General features: G+C 41.5%; 1 protein-coding gene across 4 annotated transcripts in view; it reads right to left on the bottom strand.

Moving 5' to 3' along the window:
• The window catches only part of SYT7 (synaptotagmin 7), a 315087-nt gene that overhangs the window by 95631 nt on the left and 198267 nt on the right, over positions 1-21189 (bottom strand). For 2 of the 4 annotated variants that reach the window (XM_075837640.1, XM_075837639.1), the window contains exons 4-6: positions 15273-15404; positions 14462-14677; positions 7174-7554 (exon numbers count right to left, since the gene is read on the bottom strand). The exons of 1 other annotated variant lie outside the window; for it this stretch is intronic. In XM_075837640.1, the coding sequence (XP_075693755.1) occupies positions 7174-7554; positions 14462-14677; positions 15273-15404 (729 nt within the window). The remainder of the gene's footprint in view (positions 1-7173; positions 7555-14461; positions 14678-15272; positions 15405-21189) is intronic. One more of the 4 variants, XM_075837641.1, reaches the window with a different exon arrangement.

Below are 21189 nucleotides of genomic sequence, written 5' to 3'. Positions count from 1 at the left end.
ATTTCAATGGGCACTGTGTAATGCTTAATTTTGCCTGTGGTGGCGCTGCAGAAAAAACGGAACCCTTGCTCTTTGGTCCCATCACAGATTACAGCTTGTTAAGAATCCTAGCAGAGGGACACCCTGCGATCAGATTATCAGCAGGACACCCTTCTTTAAAAAAGCGGACAACTCCTTTAAAGAACAATTAAGCAAACCACATTAGATGACCACAGAATTGCTATTAGTGGAGGGCACACCATGACCACCACTGCACTCTCTGTCATCTATGTCACATGACCACATTTTGTGGGTTGCCATATATAGAGGACTCTCTGTATTGCCATCTGGTATTGTCTCTCCCCAATCCTTTGTGTAGACACATGACACAGGCTGCAATGAATAAGAAGCCCCCTTGAGGATGCCTTGTGCAGACCATTGGAAGTTTGATGGATCCATATATCTATCAATCCAGAGAAGTCAGTTGTCCCTGTTCACAGTAATGTCACAAAAACCTCTGTGGATAAAAATTAATTTCATCGCCATTATTCTTCTATCAAGAAGTGCTGCCAGTTATGGTAATTACAAGAACATGAAAGCATGAAGTGTCACCAAATACAGAGTGCCAACCATGGAAATGAGAACTAACGGAGACTTGAATCCTTTGACACTCAGAGGTTTTCTTAACCATTTAATTAATTTTAAGTAAATGCCATGACTATCTGAAGAACTGAAGACCCTTCTCCTTAAAGATACAGTAATTTGGTAGGAGCTTTTCTAAAAGCAGTAATAATTTAGTTTGCAGACTCCCTTTCTGACATGCTGCAAAGTAGAATGCAGATGGCAGATAAATGAAGTCTATGTTTTCCCTTTAAAAGTGACTGTGCCCCTTTAATGTAGCCAGAACAGAATAGATAAATGAATCTGTGCTCGGAGGGACAACAGATCTCTCTGTTCCTGATACTTTCTCATCTGGCCAACACACTAATTGTTCTCTTTCATGTAGGAGTCTGTTAATTGATGAGATTAAAGTATAAAACACGTGTTTTCTGCCTCTTTTTGTAACCTTAAGTGCAGGCGGCATGCCCTGTCTGGTAACAACGCAGACTGGAAACACAATTATTAATTTGCAGGCTAGGATACAGGGGAGATTGTTCTGTGCAATAAAGACAAAAAAAAAAAAATGGGCCAAAACTAAGAATACAGACATAATATTATAAAATGAAGCATGTGGGCACTTACAGTGATCTGCTCCATCCCTAATTGTTTAAAAGGTGATTTATTCTTCAAAGAAAATAAATGTTAATGAATAAATACTCACCAAATGGTGGGATGGCTAAAAACTATAGTTTTTAAGGTTTCTTTGAATTTATATTATTTTTTTGTTTGCTTTATTTACTTGGCCTCTTCAAAAGGGTTGTCACATCAAGACAAAATCTATTCATATTATTGATTGGTGCAAATGGAGGTGAAAGAGGGGAGTCCCCAGCTCGGGACCCCATTATATTAGCTAGAATTTGGCAGGCTCAACCCCCTGTATAATATGGGCAACCATTGATTTGAATGGCCGGGATGTAATATCACGACTGCATGGCTGTTCAAGTGTTTCATGGTTTGTAGATCCGCACCTATACATCTGTATTTCTGTGGGGGTTTCACATGTATTTGCATTTCCATGCTCTTGGTGACAAAAGGCCCTGGTTGCACAACCACTTCTGGTTTTGGCTTAAGGGACCAGTTAGTTCTCTGCTTTAGTAAATACCTGTATTCCCCATAAAATGCAATTCTGGAGGATAGTTTCATAGAATGCTACAGTGTACCGTCCCTCTGTTATTATTCCTGTAAATTCACAAATACATTGTCAACTGGTAGTTACCAGTTGGGGGTGTGTCACTACACAGACTGACACTGTCCAATCAGTGCAGACAGAGTTAGACTGTGTAGGGACACACCACTTTGACAAGGGTAATAGTAACACCCAGTTGTCAATTTATTCATAAATTTCTAGGAGGAATAACAGAGGAACAGCACAAGGTAGATTTTTAAGAAAAGATGCTCCAGAATTGTGATTTTATGGGGAATGAAAGTGTTTATTAAAACAGACATTCCAGGTGAACAAACAGATATTTTTCCAATTGTAAAACACTGTGCTTAGGGAGAATAATTTGTCTAAATATATGAAGGGCACAACTTTAGTCATAGCTACAGAAGAGAAAGATCTGGGGGTACTTATTTCACATAATTTTAAAATGTTTAAATTAAAAAGTATTCCCAAGCAGTGGGAAAAGCTAGTAAGATACTTTGGTGCATTAATAGAAGCATTTTTATCACAATGCTCTGTCTCACACCTTCTAATAGCTCTGTTACATGGTTAAATATTAGGGAATTTACGCAATAATAAAATTTACCAGTAAAGACACTGACGTAGACTAAAACAATAAAGTCACGTTTACATAAGCACTGGTGCATCCCATTCCTCTATATAAGTATGCGGTAATCCACCACTATTGTCTATTTGACAAGTTATGGAGTCAAGTGGTGAGATCAAGAAAATGGCTGTGTGACCCCAAAACAGAAGAGAGGTTAAAGAGGCTCTGTCACCAGATTTTGCAACCCCTATCTGCTATTGCAGCAGATAGGCGCTGCAATGTAGATTACAGTAACGTTTTTATTTTTTAAAAACGAGCATTTTTGGCCAAGTTATGACCATTTTCGTATTTATGCAAATGAGGCTTGCAAAAGTACAACTGGGCGTGTTGAAAAGTAAAAGTACAAGTGGGCGTGTATTATGTGCGTACATCGGGGCGTGTTTACTACTTTTACTAGCTGGGCGTTCTGATGAGAAGTATCATCCACTTCTCTTCAGAACGCCCAGCTTCTGGCAGTGCAGATCTGTGACGTCACTCACAGGTCCTGCATCGTGTCGGCACCAGAGGCTACAGTTGATTCTGCAGCAGCATCAGCATTTGCAGGTAAGTAGCTACATCGACTTACCTGCAAACGCCGATGCTGCTGCAGAATCATCTGTAGCCTCTGGTGCCGGTGTCCACGCTCGTCCGACACGATGCAGGACCTGTGAGTGACGTCACAGCGTGATCTCTCGAGAACACGGCTGTGTCTGCACTGCCAGAAGCTGGGCGTTCTGAAGAGAAGTGGATGATACTTCTCATCAGAACGCCCAGCTAGTAAAAGTAGTAAACACGCCCCGATGTACGCACATAATACACGCCCAGTTGTACTTTTACTTTTCAACACGCCCAGTTGTACTTTTGCAAGCCTCATTTGCATAAATACGAAAATGGTCATAACTTGGCCAAAAATGCTCGTTTTTTAAAAATAAAAACGTTACTGTAATCTACATTGCAGCGCCTATCTGCTGCAATAGCAGATAGGGTTTGCAAAATCTGGTAACAGAGCCTCTTTAAAGCTGGCAAAACACATTAGGCTAAATTCACACTTGCGTTGTATAATCAGTTTCTCTGATGCGTTTTTATATTAAAATAAGGATTCGTTCGGAACGGAGCCCTGACAGACACAAATGGAAACCATAGGTTTCCGTTTCCATCACCATTGATTTCAATGGTGACGGATCTGGTGCCAATGCTTTCCGTTTGTCTCCGTTGTGCAAGGGTTCCAACGTTTTGACGGAATCAATAGCATAGACGACAGAACCCTTGCACAACGCAGACAAACGGAAACCATTACGTCCGTAATGGACGCTGCGAAAAACACCTGCACATGCCATTACGTCTGAAATTCAGGAGCTGTTTTCTCCTGAAAACAGCTCCGTAATTTCAGGCGTATCGGACGTGTACGTGTGAAAATACCCTAACATTTAATTTCAATGGAAAATAAAAAAGTTCTGTGACTCTAATCAAAAAGTTGCAACAGGTTGCTTGAGCTCAGTCCCAGCCCCAAAGTGCTTTTGTAAATAAGTGTGATTTGTTGAATCACTATAGCAAATTGAACAAAGTTTTACACATTACTTTTAGTTTCAAAGAGCTAAATTCCCTCAACTCAGGAGAATACATAGTAGTAATAATGTGTGTACTCCATTCAAAATAACATAGTCCAGACGTTTAAAAAAAAAGTGCAGCTTTTCCCCTCTGAGCCTGGAGACTATAGGATACTCTGAATGTTCTCTTCATGCTGCGTCCATAAAGAGACAGCCAGCTGCAACACAACCAATTTACTAAAAAAAAAATATTTTATAGCTGAACAGTCTAAAATGATGGTGAGAGGTCATTTTACCAATGATGGTGAGATCACGCAGTGCAGTGAAACAAGCTGGGCATGAATGAAGAGAGGTGTATGACGCTGATTGGTCACTGATTGGTCAGTGTCATACACTTTTCTTTACAACGCCCACTGGGTCAAAAGTAGAAAAACGCCCAGTTGGGAGTTAAGGACAAATTAGCATAAAACTAAAAATTATCATAACTTGGTCAAAAATAAACGTTTTTTAAAAAAAAACTAAAAAACTGTTGTTATCTACATTAAAGTGCCTAGTAGATTAGGTAGAAGATAGGGCAGTTATAAACTGGTGACAGAGCCTCATTAAAATTACAATATTTGTAACGATAATTAGAGTTTGTGTAGAGGACGAGTAGGGCACTACTTCAATTTAGCTAAATAGCTTGGTGGACATTATTAAAGCCGAATGTGAAAGGTCCCCTTTAAGGGCATGACCACACATGGCGGAATTCCTCCGCAACTGTCCGCATCAATGCCGCACAGAATCTGCGTTGCAGATTCTGCAGCGGATCTGCACAAAATGTGCAGAAAATTGATGCGGACTGGCCGCTGCGGACTGCAGGAAAAGTGCTTCTCTTCTCCCTATTCAGTGCAGGATAGAGAGAAGGGACAGCACTTTCCCTAGTGAAAGTCAAAGAATTTCATACTTACCGCCCGTTGTCTTGGTGACGCGTCCCTCTTTCGGCATCCGGCCCGACCTCCCTGGATGACGCTCCAGTCCATGTGACCGCTGCAGCCTGTGCTTGGCCTGTGATTGGCTGCAGCCGTCACTTACACTGAAACGTCATCCTGGGAGGCTGGACTGGAGACAGACGCAGGGAGTTCTCGGTAAGTATGAACTTATATTTTTTTTTACAGATACATGTATATTGAGATCGGTAGTCACTGTCCCGGGTGCAGAAACAGTTACTGCTGATCGCGTAACTCTTTCAGCACCCTGGACAGTGACTATTTACAGACGTCTCCTAGCAACGCTCCCGTCATTACGGGAGCCCCATTGACTTCCTCAGTCTGGCTGTAGACCTAGAAATACATCGGTCCAGCCAGAATGAAGAAATGTCATGGTAGTAAAAACAATACGCTCCGCAGCACACATAAGATCTGCGGACTTCATTGCGGAATTTTGACTCTCCATTGAAGTCAATGGAGAAATTCCGCCATGAGTCCGCAACCAGTCCGCCACTGCTCCGCAACAGACAGAGCATGCTGCGGACACCAAATTCCGCTCCGCAGCCTATGCTCCGCAGCGGAATTGTACGCATCGTGTAAACGAACACTGCTAAATTAAAGTGAAAGTCAATGGAGAAACGGCTCCGCTGCGGATTAACGCTGCGGAGTGTCCGCAGCGGAATTTAAGTGAAATTCCGCTATGTGTGAACCCGCCCTAAAAGTGCTACCCTAATAGATAATTACAATTCGCTTGAAATTGCGGCATGCTTTTAAGGCCACTTTATCTGCAAGATAACAAACTATCTGAGATATGTAATTATAGATAATGTATACACGTATCAGTCAATATTCTGACAACAAAATCAATTTGTGCAATTTGTTTTTCCAAAACAAATTTTTGTTTAACATGATAGTTGTTTGCAAGTTGGTCTGAATTCCTATTCTACCATAGAGATTTAAAGAGCAATTTTACCATTAGTTTACACTCACAGGGGCAGGAGAAGGGCATATTGGGACTGTATGTTAAGAAAATTACATATTAATCAGCTTTTAATTATAAATATTTCTTTTGTTGCCATTTTTCTTTTCTTTTTTTTATGTGACCAGATCCATATATAAAAAAAAAAAATAGTTTAAATATTCCAGGTTTCACACTGGTCACTGGAGCACACACACAATAAGATAACACTTTCTGTTTTCTGCAGCACACTTTTAAGCTGTGCTGTGTAGAGTGGAAAAGAGTCAGCAGAGTCATCTCATTATTGTTAGTGAGTATGAGATTAAATCTCAGAAGGCAGCACAGCCACACTATACAGACACATATAAGGCTCTGTATGCATCTTCCCTGCCACCTAAAAGCTATACCATTAAAAATAAATCATGAACAGACTTTTCTGTTTGACATGCTTAAATTTAAATAATGAAACTATAATTAAATAAATTAGATATTCTCTTTAACTTTGGAAGCTGAACCCCAGCATTAATAAGTAACATAGATGGAAGAATCAGAGAGGTTACTGTTAGGTTAATGTTCTTAATCTGGAGTTACATGAACCCTCTTGCCAAATAAAACGAATATCTACAAGATTATTTTATTGTAGATTAGTGAACAGACAATATGGCAAAAAGCCAACTCATGGTATAGGTTCTAGTAAGGCCCTTATTTAAAGAGATCCATCTGCAGCAACAGGTTAAAAAAAAAAAAAAAAAGACAGTTTTAGCTTTCTGCACTCACATATCTTCTTACTAGGGGTCTGAGCTTTGGTGGTTTCTGCAGGTAAGGTAGGAGCAGGGATGTTTGTAGTCTTTTTGCTGCCTGAGGCAAAAAGTTAAATGCCAGTCCCTCCTTCACAAAATTAGGATTGGGAAAGTGCCTGTTTAGATTGTATATCTGCCAATATGCTGCCCCCTGCGCCCAGAAAAGGAGTGCTGCCTAAAGCGATGTTTGCAGCTCCCCTCAAGCATGGTGCACCCCTGGGTAAGAGTCAATAGCGTAAGTCACAAGGTTCTGTGCCACACCATGACTTCTGCCGCCGCCCTTCGTGTATAACACAATGATTCCCCTTCAAATCTGATACATTTGTTCCATACAGGGCTCTGAAATATACTCATGGTTAGTATTTCTAGTATTATTTTTTTTAAATGCTATTAATGCGACTTATCTAATTATAGAATTTAAAGCTTCGTCCAGCAATGAAGGAGACAGAGTGGAAACAAGAAAAGACTTTCAGGAAACAATGAATAGTTTGAAAGAAATAGATAGTGACTTACAGGAAAGATTTCATGTCCAGGCCATGATTGCGAATCTGACCAACCACATGGTCCCAGCTGCCTGGGTTGGTCCGGTTCCTCATGCCAGCTGACCTGTGCTTGGATCCGGCTGAGGTTGGGGGCCGGTTCTGGCCAGTGCGTTGGGAACGAGGATTGCTGGTGTTACTGCTGCTGGATGATGGAGGTTGTTGTTGCAGCTGAAGCTGACCCAAGCTCTGGCTGGTAGTTGGCTGGCAGTGATTGTGCTTTTGGTGGAGGCTGAGAGGTTGCTGGAGGCTCTGCTGGCGAAGCAGTGTGCGAGGACGTTGACACTTCATGTCTCCCCCAGAGGTGGGAAAATTATCAAGGGTAGTGGCAGCTGGCAGAGTAGGGTCTTCATAACTTAGACAAGGTATAAAAGAAGAAAGAAAGGAAAAATTGAAGAAAAATAGATATTATAGTGCAGAAAGTACATACCAGACAGAAGTCAGTTTAGAGTATAGGGTTTTATATGTTAGAATAAAAAAAAGAATAACCAATATCTCTAATACAGTTAGAAAAATCAAGATACTTTTGTATCTTTGTAAAGATAATGTAAGTTGACTTAGGTTACAGTAGAGGCTATCATTGATTTTTACCATGACTATCAAAAGAGAGTAACAGTAAATAGAGTCGTAGGATGCATTCATTTATGAGCCTGCCAAAATAGTGCAAATTGTGCCAAATATATATACACACACACACACACACGGAAGAAAAGGATATCAGGGGCTTTATGAAGTCAATGTATCAATTGACGGGCAGACCAGTAATTTAAAGATAAGATAATGACACGCCGTCCTTCCCAAAAAAATCACAGTGGCAAGCAACCAAAAGGTTAAATGTTGGTTCTCACCATGCACTCTGCATTTCGAGGCACGTGTGCCACATTGGCAGGTGGTGAGTGGGATGTCAGTGAAAGATTTTTATAGCATCTCTGTAAACTCATCTCACACCAAAAGTCTTCTGGGATAAGAACAATAATCAAACATTAAAGTAGGAAGCTGCTTTGTTTTCTGGGTAGGCAGAAGGATAATAAAACAATAATCTGCACCATATGTGATGAATATTGTACTATATGGCTGGGGTTCAGATATTACAGATAACATGCCATGTACATATGCTATATAGTATGAACCATATGTGACATTAGGCAAAAGTGCAGCAGATATGAGGAGAGATAACTATGGAGGCATATACATACGTTTTCTATATGTTCGAAAGTTGTACAGTGTGGAAGTACAATGGTTAACATAAATCCCTTTTTTCAGTTTTTGGAAACTGTCGTTATAGTGGTTTTCCCACATTTTACATTTATGCCATATCTACAGGTTACGGCATGGATGTCTGATAGGTGGGGCAGGGGCAACCTTTGGCACCCCACCCACCTATCAGAAGAAGGTGGATCCCCTGACCCTCATTCTGAAAACCAAGAATTGCATTCAGGAGGACATTGAATGGAGAGATGTTTTTTCTCCTGAAAGATGTGGATCCCAGATCATCCCAGAGGTGGAATGATTGCCTACATAACCGCCAATTACAGCAAGTCCTGTGGATATGCCATTAATGCCTAAGGTGGGAAAATCCCTTTACAACTTTATTTGAGGTGCTATAACTATATGAGAAAGGGTTTTAAAAATGCATCTTAAAGGGTTATTTCCATCTCAGACATACATGGCATATCCACAGGATATACCATAAATCTCTGATAGATGCAGGTCCCAGATCTGGGACCTGCACCTTAATCCAGAACAGGGATCACCTGACCCCCACCACGTCTAGCTTTCTTGGCTGTTTCCATAGGTCCCATAGAATATAATAGAGAGAGCCACGCGCATGCATCACCACCTCTTCACAATGTATTAGCATGGAATTAGCAGCCGATGGCCACCTCACTAGATGGGAAGGGGTTGGGCAACCCCGTTCTCGATATAGGTGTCTGTCCCATTGCTGGGACCCGCATTTATAAGACATTTATGGCATATCCTGTGCATTTGCCATAAATGTCTGAGATGGTAATAGCCCTTTGAGGTACAACTCAGACGTTTAAGTACTCATAACTTTTTGGGGACTGCAATCTGTATTTTCTATTTCAGTCCATTGCTTGTGTTAGAGCCTGGCCAGTCAGGCATACTGTTATATTCTCCTAGGTGATATCTTTAACGGGCTTTATTATCTTCTATATAAACCTAAAATATATATTAAAGGGACATTCCTACCAAAGATATTGATGGAACAGACACGGGATATGCCATAAATGTCTAACAGCTGAGGGACCTAACTCCGGCATGCTCAGATGTTTCCATGACTGCCATACCCATCTGTTGTCCCCAACCTCTTCCTATTTGTCGCCACTGCCAGCGCCTTGTATTGCGGAATGGGGGATAACCTTTCTCCATTATTGGGACCCAACCTATCAGACATTTATCACATTTCCTATGGATATGCCACAAATGTCTTTGGTCAAAAGACCCCTTTAAGTATTTATATTTTATTTTAGCAGGAATTAAATACTCATCCAAAGTTCTAGTCATTGCATGGATCCCTAAAGTAAATCCATCCAGTAAATTCACCCGCTGCAGCTAATATCAACAGGTTTCAATAAGAAATATTACGTTAAACACATCTTGACCAGAAACGTCAACAGGTAAGAACTAAATGCTCTCAGTGATGGGAGTGTAAATCAAAATGCCAATTCAATAAAAAGTGCTGATTTCAATCAGTGACGCTGAAGAAGTGTCGAGATTGGTTCCAAATCAGTGAGACATTGCAAATCAACCTGAGCAGACAGGCTTGAAAGTGGGAAGTTACGGGAGCTGATTGGAAAAATACGTTTTTCACTCTAGATGCAAACTGCACGTATCTCGGGACTACCAGATGTCCACTTTACCCTGAAGTAATGACAGCATTAGGGCAAAGGAGGACACTGTTTTTCAGCCCCTGACAATTTCATTAGGCACAGAAAATGGACCACACTAATAAAACTGAATATTTCAAAAGTATGAATTTTATCTAATATTTAATCTTAGTTCATTACTTGTTCATTATAGTATCTTGGATTTTTTTTTTAGCTGTTGAGTAATCCTAAGAATGTTTTAATCCTTTTGACTAAGGCGCCATACACAAAGCAGAGCTGGGGACACTGAACCTATATGGCGGGACACCTGCCACTGTACTTTGAATCCACAGGCACTTCTCATGTCCGAATGGCTCCGTATGTTTAAAGCCGTTAGTGCTCCATTTTTCTGACACAGAGTTTCAAATCCCCTGCCTAAATATAGAGATAAAATAAAAATATTAAATTCTGGCTGCCGGCAGCCACCACTAGAGGGAGCTTAGTAGCTTACTGCATACGGTGTGTACATTAAATTTAATAATAAAACATAATAAAACAGTATGCAGTAAGTTCCTAAACTCCACCTAGTGGTGGCTGCAGTCAGTAAGAAAGGAAGGAAGCAGGTGATTTGGAGCTCTGTATCAGAAGAACGGACTGTAATTATAACTATAAATATAAGTTATAAAATGAACCTACAAATGACGTGGTGTTATAAAGTAGACATTCACTTTAAAGTTTTTTTTTCAAGACTACGCATAAGAGTCTGCTTATTTCCGGGAAACAGTTCCACTCTTGTCCATGGGATGTATCTGATATTGCATTCCAGCCATATTCAAGTGAATGGGGCTAAGTTGCAATACCATACTCAACCCATGGACAAGGTTGGCACTGTTTCTAAAAAGGAAGAAAATAACTTTTTGTAATCCTGCAGAACCCCTTTAAGGACAGTAGGTCATGTCACATAATATGCTCTGCTAGTGTTTTTATCTCCCATGTACAGATAATTGGTTAACATATAACTACTACTAATAATAAAAATGCAGTTTATTAAAGGATGTAGCTGAGAATTGACTGGCTTATTTTTAAGTGCCAACTGGTTCCTGCCACCCGTAGGTGATGGGTGAACTTTAAAATGAGACATTAGGGAGTCTAGTGTAGCTCATTGTGAACATTCAGAAACAATTCCCTGGTGTGAATTGGTCATTACGGCTTCTGCATTTTAGTTAATGATTTAAAATGATCTTGTTAAAAATACAGACTTGTCAATCCTCACAAATGTTTTATGTCTTCCTTGTGTGGAGTCACTATTATCGCCGTGTAGCAATTCCTAAACTGCATCAGAGAGCTTCATGGATGAGAAACATTAGCCTTGCCAGGTTTGGGTCCAGAATGTACAAATTTCATTGATTTCAGTCTTTTAATGTTGACAACAAGGTGTTAGATATATTGGCAGACTGATCAGGGGCTGCATAGAATTGATATACGTAGGTGCCAGAATTATTTGGCATTTATTGACTAAATTCTATTATCATCTGACCTCTTCGATGAGCCATTGCTTGCCTCTAAAGCTGCAGACTAGTCAGATATTTTATCCTGTTTATAGCAATCGAGCAGCATATTCCATGCAAGGTAAACCACATGGCAAACTTTCGAGATGTTGGCATTAAAGCGGTTGTCTGGGGTTACAAGAAAAAAGCCTGCTTTTATAATCCGGAAACAGTGGCATTCTCGTCCATGGGCTGTGTCTGGTTTTGCAGCTTAGACCCATGCACTTAAATGGGCTGAGCTGCAATACCAGATACAGCCAATGGAAAAAGTGGTGCTGTTTCTGGAAAAAAACAAACCCTTTTTGCTACACTTGGATAAGCCCTTTAAATTATCATATTTTCTGTGGATTCTCCTGCCTTGTCACAGTCTCGGTAAATCCTACAAATCATATCCATATATTCATATATTGTTCTCCCATAAACTGTCTTACTGACAGTCTTACTATATGTTATGAGCCTGTGGATTTTCCTATCTGGCTTCAGATTTTTATTGATATAAGCATTCACGCATATGACACCAAAAAGGGGATCTATTATCATCAAGTCTGCATGAACTTCATTTGAAGTAGTTCTCCACCTATATAAATCTCATTTATATGGCAGTAACAGAGAAGAGTTTGCTTGGAAATTTGCTCTCCTCCGATCCTCGATCACTATTAATTCATCCTTGGGTGGAAGACATATTTTAGCTAAGACAGTCTGGTTACTAGGAATATGCTGCCTCACAATCTGCTTTTTTTCCCCCAAAACAGTGTCACTCTTGCCCTTGGGCTGTGTTTGGCATTTCAGTTCAAGGTAATGGGTCTGAGATGCATTACCACACACAGCCTATGGAAAAAAGAGGCACTGTTTCTGGAAAAAAAACCATATCCTGTTTTCTAATCCTGGCCTTAAAAAGTTGAGAGGTTGTAACAATCACTTTGTCTCTGCTGTTTAGAAAAGGGAAAATCAATTTGACATGACATGCTATTCCCCATCTCAGCCTTAATGGTAAATCAGAATTTTCTACAAATATAGTTGCAAGGGAAGCTTCTGTACGAATGTGTCGGCCATACATACGTAAAGATAAAGATTTATAGAAAATATCTATTATATCTTTTGTAAAGCTGGCTATTTCAACTTGAGATTAGGATCATCTGCTTGTATGAATTTATTATTATTATTAATAATATTATTATGCTTTCTTAGGGTCCGTTCATAGTTTTTGGGGCTGATTTTGACAAGGAGCGCTAAAAAAACATATCAAAATGCCCACCACTGACTTCAATCCAAGGCAGTGGCGTTTTCTTTTCCCGGGCGGCTTTTGCCTGCTCGCGGGAAAAAAAGCGGCATGCTTTTGCTTTGAGTGGTTTCTGCCTTTGACCTCCCATTGAAATCAATGGGAGGCAGAAAAAAACAGCAGAACTCGTTTTGAGCGTTTTTTTAAATTAAATTTAATGGCCACGGGCAAAAAATGACGCAAAAAACACGAAAACAAAAAGCGTCAATTCAAAATCTGCCTCAAAATTCGTGAAGCAGATTTTTTTCTGCCTGCAAAAAACTCTTGTGTGAACTAGGCCTTACTTCTACAAGGTCAACTACTATTCCTAAGGAAATATGTTCTCCTTCTATTTGAGGCCTGTAGGGTTGTCCTTACACTGCAGTTACTGGTGTTGGCCCCGAGTAACAAAAGCCAGACACTAATAAAAGGCAGACCATTATATGAGTTAGGCTTTATTCAGACGAACGTAAAATACGCGCGTGCAACGCGCGTGATTTTCACGTGCGTTGCCCGTAGCTATATTAGTCAATGGGGCCGTGCAGACATGGCAGCGTTTTTTGCGCAGCGTTGCTCCGTTGCCAAAAACTCACGACATGTCCGTTGATTCAGCGTTTTCAACGCATCACGCACCCATTGAAGTCAATGGGTGTGTGAAAACCACGCATATCGCACGGAAGCACTTCCGTGCGAACTGCGTGTTTGCGCAACAGCTGTCAAAAGGATGAATGTAAACAGAAAAGCACCACGTGCTTTTCTGTTTCCGAACATCCAAACGGAGTGTATTTGCGATTAGCGAACCCCGACAACCGAAGCTAACTTCACCGGGTTCAGCCAAACTCGTTTTGGCCGAACCCGGCAAAAAAATTTCCGGTCCGCGACGTCGGGAGACATTCACTGTGCATGGTGCTGAAAGAGTTAAACTGTTTCAGCACCATGGACAGTGACTTGCGATCCCAAAATACATGAACCTGTAAAAAAACCTGAAGTTCTAACTTACCGATTACTCCTGTCTCCTTCCTGCAGTCCGACCTCCCGGGATGACACTTCAGTTCAAGTGACAGCTCCAGCCAATCACAGGCCAAGCACAGGCTGCAGCCAATCACAGGCTGCAGCGGTCACTTGGACTGCCGCGTCATCCAGGGAGGTGGGGCCCGATGTCAAGAGAGGCGCGTCACCAAGGACGCGTCACCAAGGCAACGGCCGGGAAGTTCTCGGTAAGTAGGAACTTTATCTTTTTTTTTACAGGTTTTTCGCTGTTGTGTTCGGCATTCACTGTCGAGGTTGCTGAAAGATTTAGCTCTTTCAGCACCTTGGACAGTGACGGGCGTCGACAAGCCTCATCTCTATGATGCCGGCTGCGCGAAAATCACACAGCCGCGCATCAGACACGGATGACACACGCAGCTGTCAAATGGTTTTTGCGCGCGCAAAACGCTGCGTTGTTTGCGCGCGCAAAAACGCAACGCTCGTGTGAATCCAGCCTTACCCAAAGAGTCTCTATTGTGTACATAAAAACTGACGGTATAAATAGTTTGTCTCAGGAGAAGGAATCTGGGATGTCACCCTGGTGCATTGATTTAGTTTATGGCTTTTATGAAACAATTGTTGAACTTCTCTAACACTCACTTCGTTCTGAGATTCCCGGATGCCAAGTGACTCTGAACGGTGTGCCATCGACCTCTTCCTGGTTTTCCCAGGCCTGGTTCGCTGTGGTGAATTTGGGAAGACATACTGATCTTCATGCTTTCACTTCGAAACTGCTTGTCCCCCAGTCGACCATCTTTATCCAATAAACCAGAGGTGCCACATGCAGCTGATTTACTACCAGACAAAACTGTGCCACTGAAATATGCCCACGTGCAAAAGGACACGCAAATGTGAAGACAGAAACACACAGTGAAAAACACATACACACACAAAGACACCAGAAAAAAGAGAGAAAGAGAGATAGGTCAGCTCTGCAAACCCATTGCATAATACAACATATACAAAAATAACCCAAAGCATCTTTTGTTAGAAGAGGGAGGAAGACGGCAGCCCGGGAATGAAGACGGTAAAAAGTTCCACATTTCAAGAAACAACATAGGGTTAACATGGAGAAAATCTGTCGGGAAAGGCACCAGACAGCTAGCCAGCCAGCCACAGGAAGAAAGAGGCGTGTTAGTGAGTCAGACCACACAGTGCGAATGTAGAGCACACTCTGCTATAACGGGCAACCCTTCCTGGCAGTGAATGGAAAGGGAGGATAGGGAGGCTAGTTAAGAGGCGTGTCCGTTAGTGGAAGCTAGGATGGGTTGCTCGTCTCCATGGCTTATCCGTCCATGGGGGTGAAGTGGAGCAAGGGTTAGAGGAGCAGGTGGGAGGAGGCGTGTGAGAGGAGTTGGGGAGTTGTACATACTCACTACATACGACCATACCAGGCAATAGAAAGACTCACTTGAGGGCCAGCCTTGGGTCACCATAGGGGGCGTAAGGTGAAATGTTTAGGACAAACTCCTTTGGAGGGTAAGAGCTCCATTTCTGGTGGGTTGTGCTGTCATTGTTATTCCAAAAGTCTTTGTCTAGATCACTAAATTGGCAGAAAAAGAGAAAAAACAAAAAAAAGAAATACTAGAAAAAGCCTGAATCCCTGGTATGGAGCGAACGAGGAGGAAGGGAGTTAATGTCACATAGTGGCCTGTAAGTGTCGGGAGAGGCATGGAAAGGAAAAAGACGTTTGTTTGTTTGTTAATTATCGGATCCAGGTTCTCTGGAGGAGAGGAGGGAGGCAAGAGTTTAATATAGTAAGGTTGAGTTGGCAGCACAGAGTAGATCCAGAGAGCTGAAAGAGAGGGAGGGAAAAAGAAAGCATTGATTATGTCACTGAGAAGTGTCACCTCTTCCCACTCCTTTTGGTTTTGCCTGTTTTGCTTGTCATGAACCCAATTTAATTACCCTCCTTTGTGCAATTCGGAAACTGAAAAAATAGGTACTTTTAATTAAGGGAACCTAGACGCGGTAAAAAGTCTCCTTCACTTGTGGCAGCTGCAGGGGGCGCAGTGCACCCCAGGTCACAGTTCCTCTGTATAAACAGAAGCCACAGTTGGGTACATTGTAGGTAAATAATGATCAGGGACTGACCCTCTTGCTCATTATATAGTTGCAAGATGCTCGCTCGCCCTTACCATTAAATGGATTTTCTCAGGCTCTATAAATAGAATCTACTTTAATTATGGTAGGTCAGGAAAATAATTTCAGAAGCGGCTAGTGATTCACCCTACGTTCCGCATCAAATCGCCTGTTTAAATACAATGCTAAATCCTGTAATCTCAAGGATTGTCATTAGAATTCCCCTAACCTACAGGGGCTTAATAGAAAAGACGAGTGTTACTCAATGATTTAACCCACCGAGAATGATGTCTTACAAGACGATTTGGGTGTGTGATTGTATCAAACTCTGCCTGCCTGTTTGTTCTTTTTCCATTTTTTTGTTTAATTTCTTAATCATTTGCTTCTCTGCGATTGCTTGTGTGTGGTTAGATACTTTTGTTTCATTGATGAGGAAACAATGATGTCTCTGTTATTATACAGCGAGCACACAATTAATCAATTTCAAGAAAACAGAAGCACGCGCCAGCAGATAACACCCTATCGGAAAAACATTTACTGCTCTTGCAGGTATGCTTTGGTGATTTCAAATTAACTAAGGTCCATATAAAACAACTTTCAGTAGACCTGTCTAGCAATATCATATTGAATATGAATGGGCAGAGTTTTGTAGATGTGGGCTTAACGTTACATTGGCTTCACAAGTTCAGTATTGGCTGAGCCACCATACTGCGTTATCACAATGTGGGCCGTTCTGTGCCGTGCACAAGCAAAAATATTTTTTTAAGGTTCACTTTATGGGGTAAGGTGGCTAAAATGAATCCTAGTACATACGTGTCAGTTTGTTTAGTAACTTTGGGCTAGGGTGAATCTCCGAAGCCCCCTAAAAAATTGACATCTCCAGTGTTCTTCTGGTCTTTCCTACACAATGTCATGATCTCTCTGGTCTGTATAATAAGTACTCCCTCTGTTGGACATTGCAGAATCCAGAAGAAATTCTTCAATATGATGAGCAGCCCGGTTCATGACGCTACTCTGTGCAGTTGCTGAGGATGTCATGATCTGTACAAGGCTGGAAGAGAGGATCTCCAAGATCTCTGCATCCTAAGTCTGTAATGGTTTTGAGAGGTTGGTGATCAACCTTTACCCACACAACAATTTTACTATAAAGAAGAGTGACTCCCATATGAAAGACCTTCAACACTATCCACATAATATGGCAGTTAGCATGTGGACAGTGATGTGGACATGGATTTGATATCCACTTTTGGCAACAAGGAATTACCAGGGAATCCAGGCAGAAGCACTGTCAAGTGCAATGTCTGAACTAAAATTCTACCACTGGCTCACTACATGTATAATATAGATTTTAAGCTACAAAAGACTAAAGGCAAAGAAGAGCTGCCTTGAGATAGTTTTATATTGAAACACTAATCACAATTTGGGCAACACGGTGGTTCAATGGGGAGCGCTGTTGATTTGCTACAATAAAGGTTCCGGGTTTAAATCTGACCAGTGCCAACATCTACATAGGCTTCTGCACCTGCAAGGATTCTCATTGTGTACTCTGGTTTCCTTCAACACACCATAAACATACTAATTAAGTTAGGTTAATTGGCTTCCTATTAAACTAAGGGTCCTCTTACACGCGGTGATGCGCCTTTTGTACCAGGCTAGAAAATGTATTGCTTCCCACTGGAAAGATGCTGATCCACCTAGACTCTCTGAATTTAAAGTAAGGCCTCATGCACACGACCGTAGCCGTGTGCACAGCCGTGATTTTCGGGTCGGCCGGCTGCGGACTGTCAGCCGCGGGCCGCCCGCAAATCGCGGGACATGCACATGGCCGCCGTCATTGTTTTCAATGAGCCCGGACCGCAGAAGATGTCCGTAATAGGACATGCCCGTTCTTTCTGCGGTGCGGGTTCCCGGGCCATGCACGGACCGTAAAAACTACGGTCGTGTGCATGGCCCCATAGAAAAGAATGGGGCCGCAATTCTCCCGTGGATTTTCTGGGGAATTGCGGCCGCAAAAACACGTTCGTGTGCATGGGGCCTAAGGGTCAACACAATGCTAAGAATGGAGACATATGTGTATGGAAAAAGGGGCAGTCCAAAAAAATTTGAAGACCTGTGGTCTCCTTGGCTAGACACTCACTCCAGGCCTGGCTCCATTGGTTCTCCTGGTAGATAGAATTTCCCCGGTGCTTGCCATGCCTATTGGGGGGGGGGGGGTTGTGAGAGCTGCCCATTGGCCCATGTAAAAGGGCCCTAATTGTGTGTCGTATCTTGTATATTTGCACTTAAACAAAGGAAAATTAGATTGTAAGGAAATTGTGGACATAGACTGATGTTCGTAATTATATTCTGTGTATGTCGGTGTTATATAAGCTACAGGATGCGGTTGCAGTCCCAAAAGCCCCTCTGCCCCATGAAACAACAGCAGTATTAAAAATGCCACATAGTAGGTGGGGGCCCTGTTACAGATTTTGCATTGGGGCCCAGGTGCTATAAGTTACACCTCTGGACACAGGACACAAAATGCATAATTGCTAAATAATAATAAATGATTTGATTTCTACTGCAATCTGTAGCTGGTCTGGTTTCGGTATAGTAGTTTACATCCTTTTGGGCTTCTCGAAAAGTGATGCCCAGCCACAAAAAATGTTCTACTTATTTTTTTCTGAAGTTGGGTTACGACATGACAAAAAAGGCAGAAAGGCTATTTTGAAAAAGGATTTAAGGTGGCATTGTTGGCTGGTAGTGTAGTACTGTAGTAATGGGCTCCAATCACATGAAACCAAATGAGGCTTTGTATATTCAGATATTATCGGTAGGTTAGCTAGAAAGAGGGGATAGATGTAATAGAGTATGACTGCAATATCAGACTACACAGGATTTGTTTGTAGTCTGTAACCATGGAAACACATATGCATGTAGAATATTTTTAAGACTATTTGCAAAGTTGCTTCTTTTTTTAAGGTTAATATATTTTTGAAGAAATTTGCTAATATCAGTAAAATCACCCAAACATTGTTACTACAATTGTTTTTGCTCCTTTGGTCTGAAAAAAATCCAGTGTGAGTGTATTTTGGGGTGATATATACTCAATAGTCTGAACTCCTGTAAAACATACAAGGGCTTTTGGGTAAAATAATATACTCTCTGTACGAGTAGTGTGAGCAGTCATGTTCTACAAATTCCACTAATATTAACGCTGGTCTGTCAGTTGTCAGTTATCAGGTTCGTGAGGCCAAAGGTGTCTTTACAATATTGAGATATTAGATCTTATTACGATTGAAGCAGAAGGATCTCAGTCGTTGTTAAATGGACCTTTACTCTGGGAAACCAGAATATGCCACACACTTTGTATGTGGCTCTGGAAATGATTAGATATGACTACAGACCAGCCCTGCTCCTTCTTCTTAGACCTGTCAGGATCACACTTGCTGAGGCTTTGAAGTCAATTGGTACTGCAGAAAATTCAACCAGAAGTTCAAAGGCTCCCTTCGGACATTTTCCTGCTCTGTACCATAATTAATCCTGCAAATTTCTCTTGTGGGTACCACTCTCTACAGGTCTTCCAAAGGCAAATGAAAATCCAGCTCAACTAGAAAAGCTGTGTACCCATTTCAATACCACGTCAAAGAGGCCATTCATGAGCCGTTGCATTACAACGCTTTACTATATTATTCAACCATATACTAAATACCTATTACTAAAAATTCTGGAGGGATACTTTATAATGTTACCATACAAATTCCCTGCCAATTCCATTAACAGAAAAGAAAGATCAGTATTTACCCAACTCTTTTATGACATATCTTTGCAGTCCAGCTGACAGCATTACACGGGTATATGGATATTTAACAAAAATATAGGACACACAGTGGTTTCTGCAATGCCATCTTTGTCTGGTCAGGATGAATGCCTGGGACCTTGCAGCCATTGGAACCCCTTTTAAGTATTATCGCTATAGAAATATGCCCAAGTCCCCAGGATTCAATCATTCTATTAATGTTCTGTAGCGTGTTTGACACTGACTGATTTCTTCTGCAGCTAATACAAGGATATTTATTTTTGTGTCAATCTGGTGTCGGTTCCCATAAGCAGATAACCCATGCGTCCTGCATTTAACTCTTTCTATTGCACCAGATAAGTATTTATGCAGCACTTGTTTAAAGGGAACCTGTCACCAGCATTTCACCTATGAAACCAGAAATACCTGGTGGTAGTGGGTGAAAAATCATTTCTATATAACCTATAATTGTCCTCTTAGTCGGCCGTGTAGCTTTAGTATTCAGCTTTTTAGTGTTCCCACACCGTATGCTAATGAGCAGAAAAGAGTCAGGTCTTCATTTGAAAAGAGTCAAATCTTCGTTTGAAAAGAGTCATATCTTCATTCCTCAAGTCTTTCTGAGTTAATCCCACCTCCTTACTTTTAATTGACAGCTCCTCGCCTTCCCCCAGCACACAAAATCCCACGCTTGCGCATTGATGTCCTCTTCTGGTGTGTGCGCACAAAGGGACTCCGGATTATTACGATAAAAGGCGCAAAATGTTTGCAGACCGTTATTTACAGTCGGAGGAGGAATTTAGGAGAGGGAATAACGGTAATGAACTTTTGATAGCAGCGGCCAGTGAAGGATAAGTAAAGTTCAATAGGTGAAATGCTGGTGACAGGTTCCCTTTAAAGTGCTCAGTAATACTATGAGAATCAAGCTCATCCCCACTGGGAGTGCAATACCTAGTGGTTTTGGACTGTATAATAACAATGTATTGGTTCAAGAGCTTGCAGTCTTGATTGGTATCACTTTAAGCAGTCAAGCTGCCCAACTGCACATTTTTTCAGAATGTGATCCTAAGGGTATGTTCACACACTAGACTAAAAACGTCTGAAAATACGGAGCTGTTTTCAAGGGAAAACAGCTCCTGATATTCAGATGGATTTTAAGCTACTCACGTTTTTTGTGGCATTTTTGGAGCTGTTTTCAATAGAGTCTATGAAAAACGGCTCCAAAAACGTCCCAAGAAGGGACCTGCACTTCTTTTTCACGGTCGTTATTTTACGTGGCCGTTTCTCAAAACGGCCACGTAAAAAAATGGCCCATCGGAACAGAACGCTGTTTTTCCCATTGCAATCAATGGGCAGATGTTTGGAGGCGTTCTGCTTCCGATTTTTTGGACGTATTTTCGGCCGTGTGAACATACCCTAACCTTCAATTGGATAGCAACAGAATAACATAGCAGGGTTAAAAAAAAAGCAT

The sequence above is a fragment of the Rhinoderma darwinii genome, chromosome 9 (genome assembly GCF_050947455.1).
Source record: "Rhinoderma darwinii isolate aRhiDar2 chromosome 9, aRhiDar2.hap1, whole genome shotgun sequence".
NCBI lineage: Eukaryota > Metazoa > Chordata > Amphibia > Anura > Rhinodermatidae > Rhinoderma > Rhinoderma darwinii.
The sequence above is the reverse complement of the archived record's forward strand: the minus strand, read 5'-3'. Positions and strand labels throughout refer to the sequence as shown.